We start from the raw sequence: 24696 nt of genomic DNA, 5'->3' as shown, positions 1-24696 counted from the left end.
ATTCTAGCTGTATGGATTGGGGCATTATCATCTTGAGGTGAAGGTGTTTCCATTATTTTGTCCAACCCCTGTATGCAGCACTATAAAGACAAGATTAATAAACTTGCAAGTAATTAACATAACCATATGGGAAAAGACTTTCATTATAAACAGCCTTAGCATTCATGTTACACAACAAATGCAACTGTTTATATATAGTTGCGGAAAAAATTATTAGACCATCAAAAGTCATCAGAACAATGGTTATGCAAGCAGTACTACTCCTGTGTGTATCATGTGACTAAAACAGACAGAAAAGAAAACATGGAATGTCTAAAAGCACTGTTTTTGACAGTACAATGCCATAGATATTAATGTAGGAACTGAAGTGATTTGGTTATTATCAAGAAAATAATGGAAAATGCCTAATATCAGCTCTGAAATGAAACTCTTTTGAGCTATTTTTGTTGTTTATATTTGTCCAAACAAATGTATCTTTAGTTGTACCAGGCATTATAATGATCAAGAAATTGAAGAAAACAAGGGTGTAGTAATAACTTTTTCCATGACTATATGTCATGTCTGGCTTGTGACCTCACGGGGGCAGTGTTGGTTCACTGTAAAGACAACTTCTGCTTTTGTTTCTGATGCACATTTTGGTGTGTTACAGACCCTGACAGTATTTAATACAAAGAGATTCAAGCTACAGAACATTCAACATTTTGCCGTCTGTCGCTGCTGTGTGCTCTGCTTTAAGCCTCCTCCTGCTGCGGAAACATTTGTTCATCAGTATCCTCAGTCCCTCCCTGTATTTCCAGATAGCCTCTAGCCGTCTGAGATCCAGACAGCCTCCTTCTTTTCTTTACCAGGAACAACCCCTATGACCACCGCCACCACCAACCCCAGCACCCCGAAGGTTACCCTGCTATCGCTCCACTGGACATAGACTTAGATTCTTGATCGACGTCCGTCGCCATCCCCTTTAGTTCCCCTGGTTTAACCAGTTTCCACATCTTGGTCTGGCCCACCCTGACCCAGGTCTTATCCCCCTCTGTCATCACCATAACTGTGTTGGTGCGCTGCATGCTGATCAGAGAAGGTTTAGTAAAAGGAGGCAGACGGACAGGTCGCAGCTGACCACCTGTGAACATCCAGACTGAACGCAGTAAAGAATCTCACACCCATCACTGACTGTAGCGAGTTGTTGGCTAAATTTGGGAGGACAGCGCCGTTGTCCATTTGCTAGTGGGTTGCCTGACTCACAGCTAAAGAGTCCTGCAAATGGAACAGAGGATCTGGTACCAGCTTCATAGCCTTTACTTACACAAATCACCTGGCCATCAGAGAGAAATTTGACTGGAATGAAACTAGCAGGGCAGCTTTTGGAATTGGTGATGGGATTCAGGAGTGAGGGGCTGTAGATGCCTCCAAACAGATACCCAGAGTTATCTGGGGCCTTTCCATTAACTGAGCACCAGTATGTGTTAATAGTAGCACTGCGAACGAGATATTGTCTGACAGACTTGACTCTGGCAAGTGCTAAAGCCCAGAAAGCCACAGTCTCTGTTGGTCATGGCATTGGTACGAATTGTAACTCTGTTGTCTCAGTTCAGATCTCAGTAAAGTGGCCTTGTAAGGAGACGGCAGGAGAAGTCACCCGTGTCTGGGTTTTTCTGCTCCAGTTCCTTACAAAGTGGACCTGCATCTGAGCTGCGTGGGACACACTCCTGATAGACACCACCAAAGCTGTGGTTTGTAGCAGGACCCTCACAGGACGAATCGTCAATGTTGGCCTGAAAGTTGAAGTTCTTTGAGTTGATGTCAACACAGCCAGGACGTTTGTTGACCTTGTAGTAGCGCTCCACGGCCTTGCTCACCGCAAGAGCCACCTTTCCAACAGTAGGCTGAGGCAGGTCAGGGAAGTTGTTGGTGTTTATGAAAAAGTAAAGGGTAATCCTGACCGATCAATAGCGACCAGGTTGTTTCTAGTGCTCTCCTGCCACTTCTGCAGAGTGATACCAGGATAGAAAGACGCACCACCGTAGCTTTGAACAATAGAGTACTGAATGTTGGACTGATAGTCTTGAAGCATTGAGCTCTTCTGGGTGTCCTTACTGCTGATGTTTAACTTGAGTGCATTGAAAAAGTTTAAGCTGGTTTGAGCTTTAACAGATGAGTGTCTGATTGATTGTCTGTGACATATGCAGAGCGGAGGTAGTCCTCCTGCACTAATACAGCTCCAGCATCAACACTAGTGATAACGTGGGTTCCATAGTCCACGACCCTTCTCTGATAGATAGGCTGCATTCCTGGTCTGGTTGTTTTCAATAGCATCAGCAACTTCTTTGACTTGTTGAGCGAAGCGAGAGTCCAGAGTGAAGTCAGGGTAAGCCTTAACGGTGTAGATGACGTTACGCACCTTTAAAAGGAACAGAACAGTATTAAATAATATTCTGAAGTGGTTTTAACATCTGAGTGCGCCTATGAAACTGGTCCCTAAAAACAAGACATATCGGCAAAAAATTCAAACCAGATGTAGACTACTGTTATGAAGCAAGTTTGGAAGTACTTTGGGTCTATGTAAAAAATAAATATTTACTGAGTTAAAAGAGAAACTATTTTTCAGATAAACACATTTTCATATTTTTTTAATATAATCTCTGATACAAAAAGTATGTAACATGGTAAAAAGAACATGAAAATTTCATGCTGTTATTTTTTTTCGAATATTTTTTATTCTCTCACAGGTAGATTTTGGGATTAAAGTAAATATGCAAGGTGAGTGTTTCACAAAAATGACCACTGTTGCAAAATCACTCACGATTTATATGAGTTTAAATGGGCAGGTTCCGCATGTAACGCCCGTGGACAGGATGGGTTACACACAAAACCTGGAATGAGACTGAGATTCATGAAAAACCTGCATGTCTGGATTAGAAAACCCACTAGGATCATCAAATTTAATAGTGTCTTTACTTATAGCGATATATAAGACCATTTCACACCATGTTTTCCAGATCAAATGCACTGATACCTAGGTAGCTTTTTATGTCCCAATTTTGGTCCTATTTTTTGCCCCAATATTTGATTAAAAATTCATTAATTTTGGGATGGCTCAGAGCAAGAGATATTTATTGCATTTATCTGAGGTCCTCTTATTATTTGGGCTAAAATCTGGCAAAGTGCCAGGTACCAAAATGAACCCAGTTTCATAAAAACAACTATTATTATCCTTCACCTAATTAATTTACTTCACAGGTAACACAGGTACGTATTCCTCCATTAACCATTTATTATGTATTATATATTTTGTCATGAATATCGGTAGCATTTTGGGTCATTCTTGATCTTTATCTAATGCTTCTCAAGGCTTTATTCTGTATGATTATATTTTAAACTAATATGCTTTTTACTTTTCCCCCTCCCTGATGATCATAAAGGAGGAACAATGTGCTTCGTTCAGTATGAGTCATGTAAGGTAGTAAACCAGAAGAATAGTGACTGATTTATTATTAAGAACAAAACTGAAAAACTCAAATAAAATCAAACTGGTAGTTATAAAATATCATCACCCATAATCCTATATAATGGACATTCTGTGTCCGACCGACGCGTGTCCCGATGCTGCAACACGGGAGGGTGTACGGGTGCAATGCCACTGTTGCACCATGGGAGGGCGCTATTGCACAATGGCACCACGGGTACAATGCGCTAGTAATGCATTAATAAGAGCTTCCTAAGGATGAACAAGGACCTAATATGCTGCTGATATTTATGTGAAAAGCAGTTAATGGAAACATACAGTCCTGTGCAAAAGTCTTCAGCTACTTTTAGTTGTAGAACACACATTTATGTCTCATTCTCATTTCTTCAAATACAAGATACACAAAAAACTGAACTGAAGGGGTTTAAAGGTAAAAGTCACTATCTAGTGTGACCCCTGACCCCATGGAAAGAAGCCACAAATAGTTAGAAACATCTGAGATGTGTTGAATGAAACCTGGTATAAAACTTTTTTTTTTTAAATTAATGCAATAACTCTCATATTGTCTGAATAAAATGATTAAAGGCATCTTAAGTGCAACGGGAAGTCACACTTAATACTACCTCTTTTACCTGGGTTGTAGAACCTGTTTTTTTGTCCCCTGAAACTTTTTTTTTTTTTTTTTTTTATTGCTGTATAATGTACAAGTATGTAAGTACAGCAAGTATGTACAATGTACATACTTCCCATATATCCAGATTAATGTTAATACAGGGACAGATGCTATTTATGGTCATTATAACTTTACTTACCCACAAACCTAATGTTGGCAAAGGACTTCTGCACATTACTGTATATGTGTAACTTAATACTTATTTTCCTTTAAACCAGTGGTTCCCAACGTTATTTGGCTCGTGACCCCATTTGAGGATCACAAATTTCTGGCGACCCCAGACATTCAAAAGGAAGACTTTTTTTGTTAAAAATAATTTGTTTTTGATTATGTGATAGTTTGCTATACTATGTTGCAAATAAATGTTAATTTTAGATGACATTTAGTCTATATAATGTATATTATGGATGGGGGCAGAAAGCCAGGTGTAGATTACTGCACAAAGTGAGAATTTGATTTTCCTTGGTCAGGATATGTACAGTCAGTCCAGCTTGGATTTACAAGGCTGACAATTAATGATGAACAAACAATAACTCAAACTATGAATTATGAAAGAGCTGCAGCATCTGAAACTGACCACAATGAACATTTGAAAGATAAACAGTACCACAGTGCTTCAGTTTCAGCTTCACAGTTTGTCATGTCTTTATGGATTGGGATTGTCTCTCTCAACTCACCATATATTTTTTATTAAGTTTTTATTTCTATTAATTACTAGAAATTTCAGGTAACCCCATTTGAAATCCAGGTGACCCCAAGGTTGAAAAACACTGCTCTAACGTGACTGCAGTGTCTTTCCATGGACTTGAAGTTACAGTAGTTCGTCCTGATTCTGACACATTGCCAGCATTGCTTTTTATAATTTAAAGTAAAATTAATAGATGACCAACTAAATATGACTAATTTGTATAAGTAATATTAGTATGACCCTTATTTTAGTTCTTAATTAATAAACTTTCTTATGTTTTTAATGTTATCCAGTAGGAAAAGTCAAAACTCACCTGGACTCTGGATGTGACCGCGGAGTCTTTGACCTGATGAGTTTTCATCCGTTGGTTCTCTTCAGAATATTTCCCATTGAGCACAGAGAAGAAGGACACTTTTGTATTTATGGAGTGAGATGTTACGCTGGTCTGCTGCATCCAGGAAGTGATAATTTCTGAGTAGGTCTCCACACCCGTCCTTTCGTGGGATTACAAACACCTCATCTGGAATGAAGTAGAGCCCGTCCTCAGTGGTCTGACGTAGGTGAAGCTCATGTTCATGACTCGACCCATGTCTATGTTTGAAGGTTGTCCCAGCCTCCACCGGGCAGCACCTCCATGGCTGTGATGGAGAGGCCTGTGGAGGCATGACATTGTCTGATCCCGTTGGGTGAGTGGGGGATGTGAACAGAGGGCCGCCCATCGATGAGACAAAGAACTAGGAAAATTGCAATTTCCATCATGATGAGGCACAAGTCAAGTTCCTCTTTCTGTTCTGAAATGAATCATAAGACAAGACAAGTCTTAAGGGGTGAGGATGATATTTTACCTTTCTTTAGTAGGTTGACAGTGTGAGTATCCACAGTATTTAATAGGGTACTTATTAAAAAGATGAAGAAAAAAGCTCAGTAAATATAATGGTCTAAGATTTTAACTTGTTCAACTGTTATTTCTGACTCAGGTGTAGTCTCACACAAATCAAATATGACAAAATCAAAAGTATAATCATATTTACCTTTGGAGAAAAAAAAAGTACAAGTCCTCGCGTTGTCTTTAAATCAGTATGATTGATATTCCTCTAGTATCCTGAAGTAAACTCTCACTCACAAGAAAACTGCAGAAGTCTAAAGAACGTGCCTGAACATCAAAACTAGAAAAGTAAAGTTTTCTATTGCTATTCAAAGAACTCACACAGTGGAGGAGTTTGGGCGTATATTCAGGCACAGCTTGTTTTCCTGTTGTATTATTCCATAATCCAACACACAACTGTAAGTGAAAGCAAAAGACAGCCACAAGAGGAAATATGTATGACGAATGAGACGCTGAAGCCAAAAAAATGTTGAACCTCAAAGTGTTACGCCCCAATAACGGGGAAAATGATAAAAGAGAAGTCTAAAACTACACAAACATGATATGTTCAATCAATCAATCAATCTTTATTTGTATAGCACTTTTTTTTTTTTTTTTTTTTTTTTTAATGGGCTCAGCTGGCTGACAAGCAGCTGTCTGTACCGATAAGGCAGCAGCCGACACCAACTGTACTCCCAGTCATCATTGCCCATTTTTCTGACACCTTTGCTTGTGTATCCTCTTTTATTTGGACATTTTACCAGGGAGTATCTCATACAATTTGTTTTTTTATTTTCTACTTGTCTTGTCCAGCGTCCTAACAGCAGAATGGTAGTCTGGTTCCTTTTGATGCTGAACAAATTTGCTTTGCCAAGGGTAACTTCATAAAGTATTTGAAGCACCCTTTGATATTCTGCTGTGTTTATTATGAGTTTTGTTGAACCGTATTTCGATGCCGGACCTGACATGGGGAGTTGGGGGTGGGGATAGAAGAAGGGGAGAGAACAAGAGCACTTTTCATACACTGAGGATGTAGCACAAAGTGCTTTACATACAAGTTTAAAAATCAGTACCACCCTACCACCACGTTAGCCTTCATCTTGAGTGTATTTTCAGTTACCCACCTGTTTCTCTCATACATGGAAATAGGCACCAACAATAAATTGCTGCGCAGCACATCCGCCACGAACTGACAAAAAAAATTTTGATTTTAATCATAACTTTATTAGTGCACTTTCATAACAGGTAAGTGAAAGGTTGTAAACAAAGTAATATAGAATAAAACTATTTTATCTATAACTGTGGTACTGTTTCTATTGTTTCCATACATACAAGGCAAAAGCAGTCAACACAGAACGAATGGCAAATCCTCATTTAACATTCTTAACCTAGGACAAATTAACTACTATCCTTTTTTATCACTTCCTAATGAATTGTGTCCTGACAAATAAAAATCATGAATTATCTTTTTAATCGAGTCTTTCCATGAATTAGGCTATTATCTTTTAACCATAAGATGAGAACATAATAGCCATGAGACACTCCCTACAACACAGATGTCATCCCTGACATCTCAACCAACAGGTGAGTAATGTCTAAAGCCTTAATAATAATAATAATCTTTATTTATATAGCACTTTTCATACATTAAGACTGTAGCACAAAGTGCTTTAGTTATCAGTTTAAAAATCAGTACCGCCCCTCACCCACTTACCCCCGCACACACACACACACACATATATGCAAACCCACAAGCTCAAACATACTTAAAAGACTGACTGAGCATGGGTAGACCAGAACAAAAATGTAAAAGTAAAAGAGGAGGTGCTGTCTCAGGGAGCCATCCGCACCAGGGGCAGCCGCCAACCCCGGCAACCAGGCACCAGCGACACAGCCCGCATCCCAACAGTGGGAGAGGGCCAACTGGGACCCCACCCACCAGAAAGGAGCAGACCCCAGTGAGAGAAGGTGCCACAGCCCCCGGAGTCCGCAGCCGCCCCCTGGCATGGAGGGCTCCCTCTGATGAAACACCGGAGAATAAGAAACATTAAAAAGATATAAAAGAATTGATTAAAAGAAGCTAAATTTAAGACATATATGAAAATAATAAAAATATTAAACATTAAAGTGATAAAACAGAAGCACTGGTTAAAAGAATCTTAAGATATATATTGAATATAACTATAAAACCTTTGAGTGGATAAAACAGGCATTAGTTAAAAGCCAAATTAAAAAGGGGGGTCTTGAGCTGGTTTTTTAAAATTTCTACATTCTCTGCGGCCCTGAGGTTCCCTGGCAGGCTTGTTCCAAAGGCGAGGAGCGTAATGCTGAAAAGCTGCCTCGCCATGAGTTTTTGTGGTGAGCTTTTGGAACTGCTAAAAGTCCAGTGCCAGAGGACCTCAGGGTCCACGAGGGTTCATATGGTAAAAGCAAGTCTAAAGATAAGAAGGCGCAAGACCATTAAGACATTTAAAAACTATTAAAAGGACCTTAAAATCAATCCTGAAACACACGGGGAGCCATGCAGTGATTTTAAAAACTGGTATAATGTGAGCTCGCCTTCCTGGTCTTCGTCAGCACTCGAGCGGCTGAATTTTGAAGAAGTTGGAGTTGTGAGATTCTATCTTTGGGAAGACCAGAAAGCAGGGCATTACAGTGGTCAGTCCTACTGGAAATAAAAGCATGCATCAGCGTCTCCGTGTTGGCTCGAGAGAGAGAACTGGACGGACTCTGGCTATGTTCTTAAGATGATAAAAACCTGTTTTTACAATAGATTTAATGTGTGGGATGAAAGTGAGCTCAGAGTCAAAGATAACACCCAGGTTTTTTACTTGTACAGATGGGTTGAAAGAAAGACCCAGTGTACGTAATGTCATCAGATCAATCGTGCAACAATCTGTATACAATCACTCAAGTTATTCAGAATCCAGGAGAGCGTGTGGCACATGTGCATCAGCACTCTACTTGTCCATCAGCCCATTCACAACGACATAAGGTATGTATGTTTCTGTGAGCATGTTAACACTCAGTTTGTGAAACACTCAGTTTGTGAAACAGTCCATCAGTTCTGTACCAGAGTTGTCCATGTACTCGCTGCTGGCATGGCTCCATAGGATGTTGTAAAATAGTAGTACATAATGTTATTTGGAAGTCTGGTGCCACAGCAAATGGGATGGCCTCGATGGTTACACTGTATGTGAAGACTCTTGACATGGTTTTCAACCTTGGGGTTGGGACCCCATGTGGGGTCGCCTGGATTCAAATGGGGTTGCCTGGAATTTCTAGTAATTGATAAAATAAAAACTTACTAATAAAATAATATATGGTGAGTTGACAGACAATCACAATACATAAAAGATAACTGTGAAGCTGAAACTGAAGCACTGTGGTACTGTTATCTTTAATTCTATCTTTAATTTATAGTTTGAGTTCTTGTTTGTTCAGTATTGTCAGGCTTGTAAATCCAAGCTGGACTGACTGTACATATCCTGACCAAGGAAAATCCAATTCTCCCTTTGTGCAGTAATCTACACCTGGCTTACTGCCTCTGTCCACAATAATATACATTATATAGACTAAATGTCCTTTAAAATGAATGTTTATTTGCTACGTAGTATAGCAAACTATTACAGATCAAAAACAAATTAATTTTAGCAAAAAAAAATTAAATAAAAAATCTCTGTTTTGAGGTCTGGGTCACCAGAAATTGCGACGTTAAAATGGGGTCAGGAGTCAAAAAAGGTTGGGAACCACTGCTCTTGGGGGTTATCTCTCTCTAACTGGTCGCTGATACTGTTGTCCATATCCCACTATGATCTTCACTTTGAATGGGTGATTGTGTTCCTGCTATTCTCTCCTCCAGTGCAGTCTCCTCTTGAAGTGACATGTCCTGTTCCGACAGTGAATCTCTTGTGCCCTGCTCCAGCTGGTGCTTGCCCTGGTGCTCAGGCTCAACATCCTGCAAGAGCTGTGTGACACCTTCATCAGCATCCGCTCTATTTGTGTGGAGTTGGGGCTGTGCATGGACTGATGTCTGAGTGCATAATACCCATCATCATCATCATCATCATCACTATCATCATTGTTTATCTCTTGGTCTGTTTGATCTTTGTCCTGACAAGGCTGAGCTGTAATTTGTCTTTTCCTTTTAGCTGGTTTCAGCTGAATTTCTAGGGTAAATGGTCACAGGGCAGCAGGAGGTTATAGTGCAGGATCCTACGTCCTCATCGCTTTGCCTTGCTCAGGTATCACTTCATATATGGGCATGTCTTCTCCACCTGACGGATTACTTTTATGGATGCAATCTTTCCAGTGGTTCCTGAGCTTTCCTGTCCCTCCTCTAGGTGCCATATTCCTAATGAGAACACGGTCGCCCTCATGCAAAACAGAACTCTTGACTTTATTATCATAATTCGTCCTGCTCTTCTCAGCACACTTTTTTTTGTATTTGCTGTTGTAATCTCATAAGCCCCTCGCATCTGTTTTTTTCCACTTTTCCATGTACTCTTGATGATCAGCAGTTCTAATCTCGATGGTCAGACCAAATAACAAGTCAACAAGGAGTCTTGGTGATCTGCCAAACAGGAAGGAAAAGGTGTGTGGCTGGTGGTTCCGACCGGAGGAGCGAGGCGAGTGCACACCTCACTCCATGCTGGTATGCAGGGAAACAAAGGAACACTTGTAGGCTGAGGCCCTGTTTTTAAATGTTTATATTGTTTGGTGTGTGACATGAACTGTTTTATGGTTTCATACTTGTTTCCCCTGCTGGGGCGGCAAATACTGGTAGTTGGTAAGGGAACCATTTGGACAACCAGGTATTTTAAATTTTGTAATGTAATCTGCAAACGGTTGTGTATTTTAATGGATTTAATAAAGTGTTTAAGATTTGTGTTGTGCATTTTACAGAGGCATTTGCGGCTTGCTATCTGTTTTCTTGCCGTTGGTTTTTGTGTAATTAGTTGGTTTTTTTTTTTTTTTCTTTGTCTTGTCTGCCCAGCAAGTGAGCCGGTAACGGGCATAAAAGATCTGGTAATTGCCTCGGGCAAACTAGTCTTCATTCCTTTTTTGTTTTGTTTGTCTTGTTTGTTTGTTTTATCTTCTGTTGCCACCCCCCCTGCTTAATAACAGTACTTAGATTGACCTCAGGTAGGCCTTCAGGGCAGGCATATGGTGATGTGGTTAACTTTGCAGTGATATGGACTTGTGTGAGAACCTTAAGCATGTAAGTCACAGAACGTGTAAACCCTTTTGTAGTGTACACAATAGTGATGTGTGTTATTTAACCCCTGCCTTGTTATGGACATGTGGGATATAACCGAAGAGGTTAAAGTGAGCCTATGAACTGCCACACAGAGCTTTGTAATAAAACTATTGAACTTTAATTTCTCCACTGTCATTATGATGTTAATAACCTGTAGTGGGAGTAACACTAGGTTTTAATTTTATACCATGCTGACGTACATTCCTCTATACAGCACTGGAAGGCAGCTGGAACGTTCATGAGACCAAAGGGAACCCCGATCCACTCACAGAGACCCCATGGTGTCACAAAAGCAGTCAGAGGTCTGCTCCCCCTTGCCATAAACCCCTGATGATAAGCCGTCCCTTGGTCTCGGAGAAAGAACCATGAGTTGCCTCCTTGCCCATCCATTACATCTTACACCCTTGGATAGGCTGATGGTCATGGAGCATCTTCCTATTCACCTCATGGTAGTTGTGATGCACAAACGTAGACTGCTGTCTTGTTTTTCCGGACACACACAACTGGTGAAGCATAAGGGGAGAGTTAAATTTTTCTACCCAACCCTGAGCAATAAGGTCACTCAGGTAGTCCTTCATTCCTGGTACAATGGCTTACACACAGATAGGTATGTTTTTGCGACAGGCTCAGTGTCTATTAGAGATATGCTAAGCTGTAATTTTTTCTATACAGGTATATCATCATCTGTTCTTGAAAAGGAGGCAGACTCCTCTCTTAACATCTGGCAAACAGCTCTGGCTCGCTGAGGTGGACTCAGATTCACAGGTGGGTCCCAGACATTACCATTAGTTTGATCCTCTTCAGTAGGGATGTGGTTTGTTGTGACTGATGTTGGGGGGATGGGATCTCTCTAGCATAGAGGGGGGGTAGACTGCTTGGACATGCTGGAACAGTTCTCCCTGCTACCACTATGTAATGATCTGTTGGATTCTGCACACACACAGTAATAGAGGGGTTTTTGTGTCTCCGGTTACCTCTACAAGCATGTCACACAGTTCAAGTTCCTCTGTCCAACGAGGATTCACATCAGGCTCGAAGATTAGCATTGCATCCTCCTGTGGGGAGTGCATGTGGAACGTGACACTCAACTTGTACTGACAGGTGCTATGTTGATGGTATGTTGATTATTTTGGTTTTGACTACATCATTTCTTTCCTTGACACTGGCTTGCTCACAACAGTGGTTACTTGATTTACAGAAGTGTCTGTGTGGCGTGGGAATGCTGCCCTCACTGTTTTAATAAGTTGTCCCCTGACAGTAGTGTCTGATTGTTTCAATTCACTGTCAATAATAACCTTAATTACATTAGAGCCAAAGATTGGTTGAGCAAATTTACCACCCTTCATTACAAGCATGGGAACAATTACTTCTGTCCTTGGATACAGCCCCGAAAGCTAACCTGAAAGCTATCTCAACCCAACCTGTATATGGCATGCTCTCCCCATTTGCTGCCTTAATATCTCGACCCGGTGTCATGTCCAAAATTTCAGAAATGTCTCTTAGTCTTGTGTCTGGTAAGAGCACTTCTTTCCATAACTCATCAATTATTTTACTGGAAGCCTGAGTCCCATAAAGCTTGAACCCTCTGACCTCGGATGAAGCAGCTAACCATGTGTTTCTCTCCTACCAATGGGGCCCTATTATCCTGTTTTTCCTCTTTTTGAGGTAGCGTTAGCAGTCATACATGAATGAGGTTACAGGTGTTTTTTGTGTTGAGCCAAAGTATCCCCTTGGCATGGTCTAGAACAATAAAGCACACTTATATAAGATGCACACTGTTTCAGCATTACCCCTTTCCCCTCTGTCCACAGTGTGCTCATTACTGGGACCTTGCTGTGTTACTGGTCGCTCCCTGTTCCATGCAAGTGACCTCCCCCATTTAAAGGCTCACCTCCAAATTGTCTCTGTCCCCTTGTCTGACATCCAGTAAGGAAACGCTTGCTGCGGCCACACCTGTAACAATGTGTACAATAATCTTCAGCTCCACTCTATTGACAGCTAAAACATCTCCTCATTCATCTGCAATGTGATGGAGGGAGGCTGTGTTGTGGGGCAAATCTTTCCTGGTACGGGCAGTTTCACCTTGGTGTCTACGGCCTGCATAGGACCAGTAGTTCTGTGACAAATTCTGCATCTGCTGACATTAGAATTGCAGTCCTGATGTACCATCAGCACCCCCTGCTGGTGGTTGTGGTCTGGGCACATACTGGGGCTGCAGCATGGACTCCCTGATTTGAGATACTTCAACTTTCAGGTCTTTCAGCAGAGCTATCTCAGATTTAATCTCCTCGAGTTAGGAGAGAATGATAGGGGAAACTTTAGGATTTTGGTGAGTGGTTGATTTTCCATTCTTTTCAACAGGAACATCACTTGACTGTGCTGAGTGAACAGTAACAGGTTTCTGTTGCCCTTCCATTTTCTTTTCATCTGTTTCTCTGTCTCATAGACACATGCTGTGTTCATTCTCTCAAGCAACAGTTCATCAGAGATGTTAGCTTGTTCCAAATAAGGCTGAAGATCCTGCTTAATGTTGTTTGTTCTGCAGCCCAGTTAACACAGTGTGAAGAAACATTCTTTGCACTAACCCTGGATCATACTGAAGACCCGACTCAGATTCCTGTGAGGCAAACAAGATCTTTTGTCTCAGGTCAAGAGTGTGGATGAGGAAGTTCTGGGGGGTTTATTTCAGTCTCTGCACCTCAGAAGTCACTGTGTATGGAGATTGGTTGCACTTTTTCCTGATAGCGTGAACGGAGGATTCGTCTCAGTGTTGGTAATGTCAAATTCACTTTGCCCTCCAAATACCTGTGAAGCTGCGTATCAGGCGCTAGAGGTCCTAATCACTGCATCCACAGTCTCTAGTTCTGGAAACCCTTTGCTTAGACCATGTTCAATTGCCACGCTAAGCTTGAAAAAGTCAATTTCTCCATTTCACCTGGCTCACTAATTTGGCCAGCAATTTTGAAGTCTTTGTGCAAGTGATGAGGTGGAGGGTTGTGGGCTGTGTTCTATGTTACCTGTCTGTTGTAACCGTCGCTTTTAGTGTCTCTTTTCTCTTTGTCTCTCGTTCTGTATACTTGCTAGCTGGAGCCATAAAGCTTCAATTTCCTTGAAAATTTTTCCTCTTTATCTTGTTTTTTTTCTGCTGCTCTACCTCTTGTTTTGCTGAACTAGCATCACACCCAGCCTGTAGCTCGTAAATTTATCTTGAAGATGGAGTAAATCAGCCATACCTTGATCCTCAAGGTCCTCTAGCGCCTCTTCTCTGGATGTAGCCTGAAATTAGCATGATAAGATCTGTTTCGCCCTTTGCCGCTAACATGCCCTGTTGTGCCGAATTCTACTCCCTGCCGAAAACAGCTCCCCCTTCCTAAATCAGCCATGAAGAGAACAAAGTTAACCAAATTCATCCTGTCACACTAGAATAGCTCCAAATGTGAGCTGCTAAAGTCATTTCACTTTTGTAGCTTCGCAAGCTTATTGTTATGAGGGATGCAGTTTTCGGCAATATCTGGTGTCGAATTCTGCTCGCTGCCAAAAACTGCATCCCCAGCCGAGGTATCTGTTTTTATTGTTATATATTTTGTGTGTTGTGTATCTAAGATTTAACTTTAGAAAGTTTTATATACCTTTCAGTTTGCACATTCTTTAATATTAACCAGATACAAAAAAAAAAAAAAAAACATAACTGCAATATCTTACAAGATTATTCATTACTTAATTGCTGCACAGCTATGATGGTGTTATGAGGTTGAATAATTCACAATTAATTTCATGCCCTACAGTCAGAAAGGAGAAAAAGTTGTGGCAGTGTGAATTTGGTGCACATTGTTCTCTTCATGGCTGATTTAGGAAGGGGGAGCTGTTTTCGGCAGGGAGTAGAATTCGGCACAACATGCCGGAACTTCGCACTGGTGTGGATTAGATAGTCACATAGCTCCACCGAACTTCTCTGGCAGCAAGCATAGTTCTCTGATAACTCCGAGTGTACCTCCTCTATCTCTGTAGATGCCATCCTTTTAGCAAAACATAAGTGCTAGCGGCGAGATCCTATTGGTTAACCTTCGTAGCAATAGCTGTCCTGGTATGTAGCAATACCTCAGACCACATGCATCCGAAGATGGTTTGGGTCCCACGGCGGGCGGTGTTCTGTCGAGTTGAGCTGCTCCGTCGAAGTAAGCTACCAGTAGCGTATATGGACAGCAACGTCTATCGATTGACGCTACCCTGTCAAAACATGCTACCTTACGTTTCGACAAACCTATTTGAAAATGAAATAATGCTTCTACTGTAGAAAAACACCATTATTTACTTATTCGTATGAATATGGGTAAAGGCTGCTCATTTCGACAGGCTTTTAGAACTTCTATTAAATAAAGCTCCTACTATAGAAGTACCATTATTTACTTATTCATATGAATATGGGTAAAGGTAGCTCATTCAGACAGAATTATAACTTCTATCAAATAAAGCTCCCACTATAGAAACACCTCCTCACCTGCTCCGACAGTCTGGGTTGTTTTAAAAGTGGTGTGTAACAGCTGGGAACAACTCCTGTAGAACCACGCTGCACACTATCCCAGCAGTGCCTCCAAATGTTACGCCCCAATAACGGGGAAAACGATAAAAGGAAAAGTGGAAAAACTAACAAACACAATACGTTAGCCTTCATCCAGAGTGTATTTTCAGTTAGCCACCTGCTTCTCTCACACACTGTATACACATGAACAATAAATTGCTGAGCAGCACATCCACCACGAACTGACAAAAAATGCAACAATTGAGATTTTAAACATAACTTTTGTAAGTACGTTTTCATAACAGGTAAGTGAAAGGTTGTAAACAAAAAGTAATATAGAATAAAACTATTTTATATATAACTGTGGTTACTGTTTCTATTGTTTCCATACATACAAGGAAAAAGTAATCAACACAGAACGAATGGCAAATCCTCATTTTAACATTCTTAACCTAGGACAAATTAACTGTTATCCTTTTTTATCACTTCCTAATCAATTGTCATCCTGACATATGAAAACCATGAATTATCTTTTTAATCAAGTCTTTCCATGAATTAGGCTATTATTTCTTTTAACCATAAGATGAGAACATTAAAAACATGACACACTCCCCTACAACACTGATGTCATCCCTGGCACCTAAACCAGCAGGTAAGTAATGTCTAAAGCATTTACCCAGTGTATGTAATGTCATCAGATCAATCATGCAACAATCTGTAAACAATCACTCAAGTTATTCAAAATCCAGGAGATTGTGTGGCCCGTGTGTATCAGCACTCTACTTGTCCATCAGTCCATTCACAACGACATAAGGTATGTATGTTTCTGCAAGCATGTTAACACTCAGTTTGTGAAACGGTCCATCAATGAGTGTATGATGTGTGTATGTGTAAGGGTGTGTTCTGCACAAGGTTATTATCGTTAACAAAAACGAACGAAATGACGAAAACTTAAATTGAAAAAACATTTTCGTTAACTGAAATAAATAAAAACTCTAAATAAAAAGAAAAAAAACGATAACTAACTGAAACTGTATTGTGAGCTTACAAAACTAACTAAAACGTTTAAAAGTTATGTATAAAATTCCCTTCGTTTTCGTCTTTGTCAATGTCGGATTGATATCAAATTGATTTATTTCGCTCCAGCAATTTGAGCTGGTGGCACCCTACGACACTTCACAGTCTGTCATGTCTGGTCACTGGTGGTTTCCAGTCGTCTTCTGGTCCCCACTCTACCTGGAACATACAAACTAAACCTGGGACAAAGCAGCACCGTCCTGTCTGGGATTTACTTTAGTGATACATGTTTTTTTTTTTTTTTTTTTTTCCTCACTGTGTGTGTGTGAGTGACAGAGACAGAGCGGAGCTAAAGGACAGAGTCAGACCAGTGTTGAACTAGCATCCAGATAAAGACTGGAGAGTTTATCACCATGAAAAGGCCTTCCAAGCCCTTAACTGCACAGTTTAGAGGAGGAGGATGAAAACTAATCCAATTACAGAGGTATGTGACCTGTTATAATGTTAAAAAATGTTTGATGGTACTAGCTACAGCTAGCTGAACTGAACTGAAGCAAAGTATGCTAATAATGGAACTGAAGATGATTAAGAGATGAGATATATGCTAAGGTGTGGTTTACTGATGAGGAACTGGGTTATATATGTTTATAAGTGGTTTATATATGTTTCTATATGGTTTATGTATGTTTGTATGCGGTTTACTGCTGGTTAGCTGGTTTATATATGTTTCTATCTGGTTTAACTACTGGTTAACTGGTTTATATATGTTTCTATCTGGTTTAACTGCTGGTTAGCTGGTCTATATATGTTTCTATCTGGTTTAACTGCTGGTTAACTGGTTTATATATGTTTCTATCTGGTTTAACTGCTGGTTAGCTGGTTTATATATATTTCTATGCGGTTTAACTGCTGGTTAACTGGTTTATTTATGTTTCTATCTGGTTTAACTGCTGGTTAACTGGTTTATATATGTTTCTATCTGGTTTAACTGCTGGTTAGCTGGTTTATATATGTTTCTATCTGGTTTAACTGCTGGTTAACTGGTTTATATATGTTTCTATCTGGTTTAACTGCTGGTTAACTGGTTTATATATGTTTCTATCTGGTTTAACTGCTGGTTAACTGGTTTATATATGTTTCTATGCAGTTTAACTGCTGATTAGCTGGCTTATGTATGTTTCTATCTGGTTTAACTGCTGGTTAATTGGTTTATATATGTTTCTATGTGGTTTAACTGCTGGTCAACTGGTTTATATATGTTTTGATGCGGTTTAACAGCTGCTGCTGGCTGCTTTGTGAATCTCCTCTCACGCTTTGCACATCTTCTCATTGTTTTAACATAAGCGACGTTGTGTATGGATCGCACACACACACACACACCCCCCCCAACCTGCTATAGGGAATTTATACATTGTACTTTACATGTGTTTGTGTCTCTCCTCAGTCAATGAGCCGCCCTAACCCGACCCCTAAATAAAGTGTCCAGGGTAACCCATATCCGCACCTCACTAATTTCTTTGAATGGGATGGTGAGGAAGATAAAATATATGAAATTACTGAAACTAAACTAAACTAAAACTAAGCATTCAGAAAAAACGATAACTAATAAAAACTAGAAAACCTGCTCTAAAAAACTAATTAAAACTAACTGAATTAGAGAAAAAAAGTCAAAACTAATTAAAACTAAACTATAAGTAAAAATCCAAAACTATTATAACCTTGGTTCTCCATATAACAGCAGGCTAATAATTCCAGTTCTGTCCATGTACTTGCTGCTGGCATGGCTCCATAGGATGTTGTAGGATAGTGGTACATAATGTTATTTGGAAGTTCGGTGCCACAGCAACTGGGATGGCCTAGTTCAGGGGTCGGTAACCCGCGGCTCCGGAGCCACATGCGGCTCTTTCATCCTTATGTTGCGGCTCTGCGTGGCTTGGGAAAATAAATTATGTGTCCGATTGAAGTGTATGTTATTTGTCTCAAAAACGTGTATCATGTCTTCTTATTGAGTCAAAGTTTTTAACTTCTTTCTTCAGACCTTGTGCAATTTCAGTGATCAGCATTCACCTTCTTCAGAGACGTTTGACAGCACTTGACGTGTCAGCCGGCAGCCGGCGTGCGCGGATTGCCCTGCGACACCAAAACTGCACAATATTGGAACAAAGTATTTTATTTGTGTTTGTTCGTTTGTTTAATTGTAGTTGTAAATTGTAAGATTATTGTGATCTCGAAATATTAAAATAAAATTTTACACATATATATATATATATATATATATATATATATATATATATATATACACATAGTATTATTTTTCGTCGCTCAAAATATGGGTCACACTCTCCGACAGCCCGCCAAAACACCGTACATTTATCGAGACTTTCAACCCCAGGTAGGCCAAGTATAGAGAAATCTAAGAAAAGAAAATATCTGAAGAAAATAGAACATTTAATGACCCCAGGTGCCATGGCACGACCAAGGTGCCGCGGCACCTCGGGGCCAACGCTAGGTGCCGTGGCACTGCAGTACTACGGCTCAGTGCCAGGTGCCGTGGCACCTCGGTGCCGGGTGCCGTTGCACCGCAGTGCCACTGCTCGGTGTCAGGTGCCATGGCACCGCGGTGCCACAACTGGGTGCAACCGGTGCCGCGGCACCACCGGCACCTCGAGCCGAGGCACCACCGCGGTGCCATGGCACCTGGCCATGGTACGGCGGTGCGACAGCACCTAGCGTTAGCACCGAGGTGCGCCGTGGCATCACTGAGGTGCGCCGCGGCGGTACCAAGCCGTGGTACCGGTAAAATCGTTGTATAAGCCGCTTCGGAGTATAAGCCGCAGTGTTTAAAGTGTGGGAAAAAAGTAGCGGCTTATAGTCCGGAATTTACGGTATATATAGGCTAACATCTTCATTTCAGATGTCAAAAAGTGTTTGCGGCTCCCAGTGTTGTCTTTTCCATGGAAACCGGGTCGAAATGGCTCTTTGAGTGTTAAAGGTTGCCGACCCCTGGCCTAGTTGGTCATATGTGAAGACTCTTGGGCAGTGTTTTCAACCTTGGGGTCGGGACCCCATGGGAGGTCGCCTGGAATTTCTAGTAATTGATAAAAATAAAAATAAAAACTTACTAATAAAAAAAATATATGGTGAGATGACAGAGACAATCACAATACATGAAAGACAAACTGAAGCTGAAACTGAAGCACTGTGGTACTGTTTATCTTTAAGGCAAGGCAAGTTTATTTGTATAGCACATTTCAGCAACAAGGCAATTCAAGGTGCTTCACACAGGACATTGAAATACAACAACATGGAAAAAGAAACACATTTAAAACATTATTAAAGAAACATGTAAAAGGTGATTAAAAACAGCAAGTAATAAAACAACACATAAAATCCAAAAATATAAAAACACATATTTTACACTTTAATTCTGTCTTTAATTCATAGTTTGAGTTCTTGTTTGTTCAGTATTAATTGTCAGGCTTGTAAATCCAAGATGGACTGACTGTACATATCCTGACCAAGGAAAATCCAGTTCTCCCTCTGTGCAGTAATCTACACCTGGCTTTACTACCTCTGTCCACAATAATATACATTATATAAACTAAATGTCCTCTAAAATTAACATTTATGTGCTACGTAGTATAACAAAATATTACATGATCAAAAACAAATTAATTTTAGCAAAGAAATAAAAATAAAAAAATCTCTGTTTTGAATGTCTGGGGTCACCAGAAATTTGTGATGTTAAAATGGGGTCAGGAGTCAAAAAAGGTTGGAAACCACTGCTCTTGGGGGTTGTCTCTCTCTAACTGGTCGCTGATACTGTTGTCCATTCCCACTATGATCTTCACTTTGAATAGGTGATTGTGTTCCTGGTATTGTCTCCTCCTATCCTATATTATCTATAACTGTGGTTAGTGTTTCTATTGTTTCCATACCTACAAAGCAAAAGCACTCAACACAGAGCGAATGGCAAATCCTTATTTTAACATTCTTAACCTAAGACAAATTAACTCTTATCCTTTTTTATCACTTCCTAATGAACTGTCATCCTAACATGCGAAAATCCTGAATTATCCTTTAAATCAAGTCTTTCCATGAATTATTATTTCTTTTAACCATAAGATGAGAACATTATAACCATGACACTAAGCTCCACAGTCACCAGATCTTGGGCCAGATTACAGACAGACATGTTTGGTAGTGGTCTCTACCTCCATAAAAGAAGAAGAATGGTGCCCATCCCCCTGGGAGAGAGGAGAAAATTCAATGTCAGTGTTCATTAACCCATAAAGACCCAGTGTTACTTTTGTAAAAATATGACAATAGACCAGCATTGAATATTTTAATACTTTAATCAGTGGTTAAAGACAAAATGTAATGTGTATATATGCGGCACTATAAAGACAAAGATTAATAGAATTTACAAGTAATTAACATAAGCATACAGGAAAAGACTTTTGTTATTAAACAACCCTAGCATTCATGTTACACAGAAATTTAAACTGTTTACATATAGTCACGGAAAAAAATAGTAGACCATCAAAAGTCATCAAAAACAATGGTTATGCAATCAGGTACTAACTCCTGTGTGTATCATGTGACTAAAACAGAGCAAAAAGAAAATATGGAATGTCTAAAAGCACTGTTTTTGGCAGTACAATACCATAGATATTGATGTAAGAACTGAAGTGATTTTGGTTATTATCAAGAAAACCATGGAAAATGTCTAGATATCAGCTCTGAAAGTAAACTCTTTTGATCTATTATTGTTGTTATCATTATATTTGTCCAAACAAATGTACCTTTAGTTGTACCAGGAATTAAATTGAAAAAGAAATTGAAGAATCAAGGGTGTACTAATAATTATTTCCATGGCTGTATGTCACGTCTGGCTTTTGACCTCATGGGGGCAGTGTTGGTTCACTGTAAAAGCAGCTTCTGCATTTGTTTCTGATGCACAGTTTGGTGTGACAGTATTTAACACAACGAGATTCAAGCTACAGAACATTCAACATTTTGCCGTCTGTCCCTGCTGTGCGCTCTGCTTTAAGCCTCCTCCTGCATCGGAAACCTTTGCTCATCAGTATCCTCAGTCCCTCCCTGTATTTCTTGATAGCCTCTAGCCGTCAGAGATCCAGACAGCTTTCTCTTTACCAGGACCCCTACCACTATGACCGCCGCCAGCAACCCCAGCACCCCGAAGGCTGCCCCTGCTTTCGCACCACCAGACATAGACTTAGATTCTGGATCGAAGTCCGTCATCACCTCCTTTAGTTCCTCTGGTTTAGCCAGTTTCCACATCTTGGTCTGGCCCACCCTGACCCAGGTCTTATCCCCCTCTGTCATCACCATAACTGTGTTGGTGCGCTGCATGCTGATCAGAGAAGGTTTAGTAAAAGGAGGCAGATGGACAGGTTGCAGTTGACCACCTGTGAACAATCCAGACTGAACACAATAAAGAATCTCACACCCATCGCTGACTGTAGCAAGGTGTTGGCTAAATTTGGGAGGACAGCGCCATTGTCCATTTGCTAGTGGGTTGCCTGACTCACAGCTAAAGAGGCCTGCAAATGGAACAGAGGATCTGGTACCAGCTTCATAGTCTTTACTTACACAAATCACCTGGCCATCAGAGAGAAATTTGACTGGAATGAAACTAGCAGGGCAGCTTTTGGAATTGGTGATGGGATTCAGGAGTGAGGGGCTGTAGATGCCTCCAAACAGATACCCAGAGTTATCTGGCGCCTTTCCATTAACTGAGCACCAGTATGTGTTAATAGTAGCACTGCGAACGTAATACTGGTCCTGACAGAATTGACCATAGCATTGGCGAAAATAGTAACCCTGTTCTCTCAGTTCAGATCTCAGTAAAGTGGCCCCGTAAGGATACGGGCAGGAGAAGTCACCCGTGGCTGGGTTTTTCTGCTCCAGTTCCTCACAAAGTGGACCTGCATCTGAGCTGTACAAGTAACACTCCTGATAGACACCACCAAAGCTGAGGTTTGTAGCAGGACCCTCACAGGATGAATCGTCAATATTGGCCTGAAAGTTGAAGTTCTTTGAGTTGATGTCAACACAGCCAGGACGTTTGTTGACCTTGTAGTAGCGCTCCACGGCCTGGCTCACCGCGAGAGCCACCTTTCCAACAGTAGGCTGAGGCAGGTCAGGGAAGGTGTTGGTGTTTATGAAATAGTGCAAGGGTAATCCTGACCGATCAATAGCGACCAGGTTGTTTCTAGTGCTCTCTTGCCACTTTTGCAGAGTGATACCAGGATAGAAAGGCACACCACCGTGGCTTTGAACAATAGAGTACTGAATGTTGGACTGATAGCCATGAAGTGTTGAGCTCTTCTGGGTGTCCTGACTGCTGATGTCAAATTTGACTTTGTCAAAAAAGTTTAAGCCGGCTTGAGCTTTAACAGATGAGGTGTCTGATTGACTGTCTGTGACATATGCAGAGCGGAGGTAGTCCTCCTGCGCTAATACAGCTCCAGCATCAACACTAGTGATAACGTGGGTTCCATAGTCCACGACCATCTTCTCTGATAGATAGGCTGCATTCCTGGTCTGGTTGTTTTCAATAGCATCAGCAACTTCTTTGACTTGCTGAGCGAAGCGAGAGTCCAGAGTGAAGTCAGGGTAAGCCTTAACGGTGTAGATGACGTTACGAACCTTTAAAAGGAAAGGAACAGAACAGTATTAAATAATATTCTGAAGTAGTTTTAACATCTGGGTGCTCCTAGAAAGATGCTCCTTGAAAGATAAACAGTATCACATTGCTTCAGTTTCAGCTTCACAGTTTGTCATGTCTTTTATGTATTGGGATTGTCTCTCTCAACTCCGTATATTTTTTATTTGTAAGTTTTTATTTTTTATCAATTTCTAGAATATTCAGGTGACCCCATTTGAATTCCAAGCGACCCCACGTGGGGTCCCGACCCCAAGGTTGAAAAACGCTGCTCTAACGTGACTGCAGTGTCTTTCCATAGACTTGAAGTTACAGTAGTTCTTCCTGATTCTGACACATTGCCAGCATTGCTTTTTATAATTTAAAGTAAAATTAATAGATGACCAACTAAATATGACTAATTTGTATAAGTAATGTTAATATGACCCTTGTTTTAGTTCTTAATTAATAAACTTTCTAATGGTTTTAATGTTATACAGTAGGAAAAGTCAAAACTCACCTGGACTCTGGCCATGGTCGCAGAGTCTTTGACCTGATGTGTTTTCATCCGTTGGTTCTCTTCAGAATATTTCCCATTGAGCACAGAGAAGAAGGAGACGTCTGCATTTATGGAGTGAGATGTTACGCTGGTCTGCTGCATCCAGGAAGTGATAATTTCCGAGTTGGTCTCCACACCCGTCTCCTTTCGGGGGATTACAAACACCTCATCTGGAATGAAGTAGAGCCCGTCCTCAGTGGTCTGACAGTAGGTGAAGCTCATGTTCATGACTCGACCCATGTCTATGTTTCGAAGGTTGTCCCAGCCTCCACCGGGCAGCACCTCCATGGCTGTGATGGAGAGGCCTGTGGAGGCACGACATTGTCTGATCCCGTTGGGTGAGTGGGGGATGGGAACAGAGGGCCGCCCATCGATGAGACAAAGAACTAGGAAGATCACTATTGCTTTCATGATGACACCTGCGTTTAAGGCGCAAGTCAAGTTCCTCTTTCTGTTCTGAAATGAATCATATGACAAGACAGGTCTTTGGGGGTGAGGATCATATTTTACCTTTCTTAGTAGGTTGACAGTCTGATTATCCACAGTATTTAATAGGTTACGAATTAAAAAGATGTAAAAAAGTTCAGTAAATATAAATGGTCTAAGATTTTTATGTGTTCAGCTGTTATTTCTGACTCAGGTATAGTCTCACACAAATCACATACTACAAAATCAAAAGTATAATCACATTTATCGTTGGAAAAAAAAAAGTACAAGTCCTTGTGTCATCTTTAAATCAGTATGATTGATATTCCTCTAGTATCCTGAAGTAAACTCTCACTCATGAGAAAATTGCAGAAGTCTAAAGAACGTGCCTGAACATCAAAACTAGAAAAGTAAAGTTTTTCTATTGCATGTTCAAACAACTTACCAAGTGAAGGAGTTTGGGCGTATATTCAGTCACAGCTTGTTTTTCTGTTGTATCATTCCATAATCCAACACACAACTGTGAGTGAAAGCAAAAGACAGCTACAAGAGGAGG

General features: G+C 40.6%; 1 protein-coding gene and 1 pseudogene across 1 annotated transcript; both read right to left on the bottom strand.

Annotated features, from left to right (window-relative positions):
- Positions 1 to 445: 445 nt before the first annotated feature.
- LOC115425966 (macrophage-expressed gene 1 protein-like) lies at positions 446 to 6111 on the bottom strand (annotated as a pseudogene).
- Positions 6112 to 21234: 15123 nt separating this feature from the next.
- LOC115425174 (macrophage-expressed gene 1 protein-like) lies at positions 21235 to 24696 on the bottom strand. Its single transcript, XM_030142549.1, has 3 exons — positions 24586 to 24696; positions 23676 to 24170; positions 21235 to 23160 (listed from the first exon to the last, which is right to left on the bottom strand). The coding sequence occupies exons 2-3, from the start codon at positions 24123 to 24125 to the stop codon at positions 21535 to 21537; spliced, it is 2076 nt and encodes a 691-aa protein (XP_029998409.1). The 5' UTR covers positions 24126 to 24170; positions 24586 to 24696; the 3' UTR covers positions 21235 to 21534.

Source organism: Sphaeramia orbicularis, chromosome 9 (assembly GCF_902148855.1).
Source record: "Sphaeramia orbicularis chromosome 9, fSphaOr1.1, whole genome shotgun sequence".
NCBI lineage: Eukaryota > Metazoa > Chordata > Actinopteri > Kurtiformes > Apogonidae > Sphaeramia > Sphaeramia orbicularis.
Note: the sequence above shows the minus strand (reverse complement) of the source record. Positions and strands in the feature narration are given on the sequence as shown.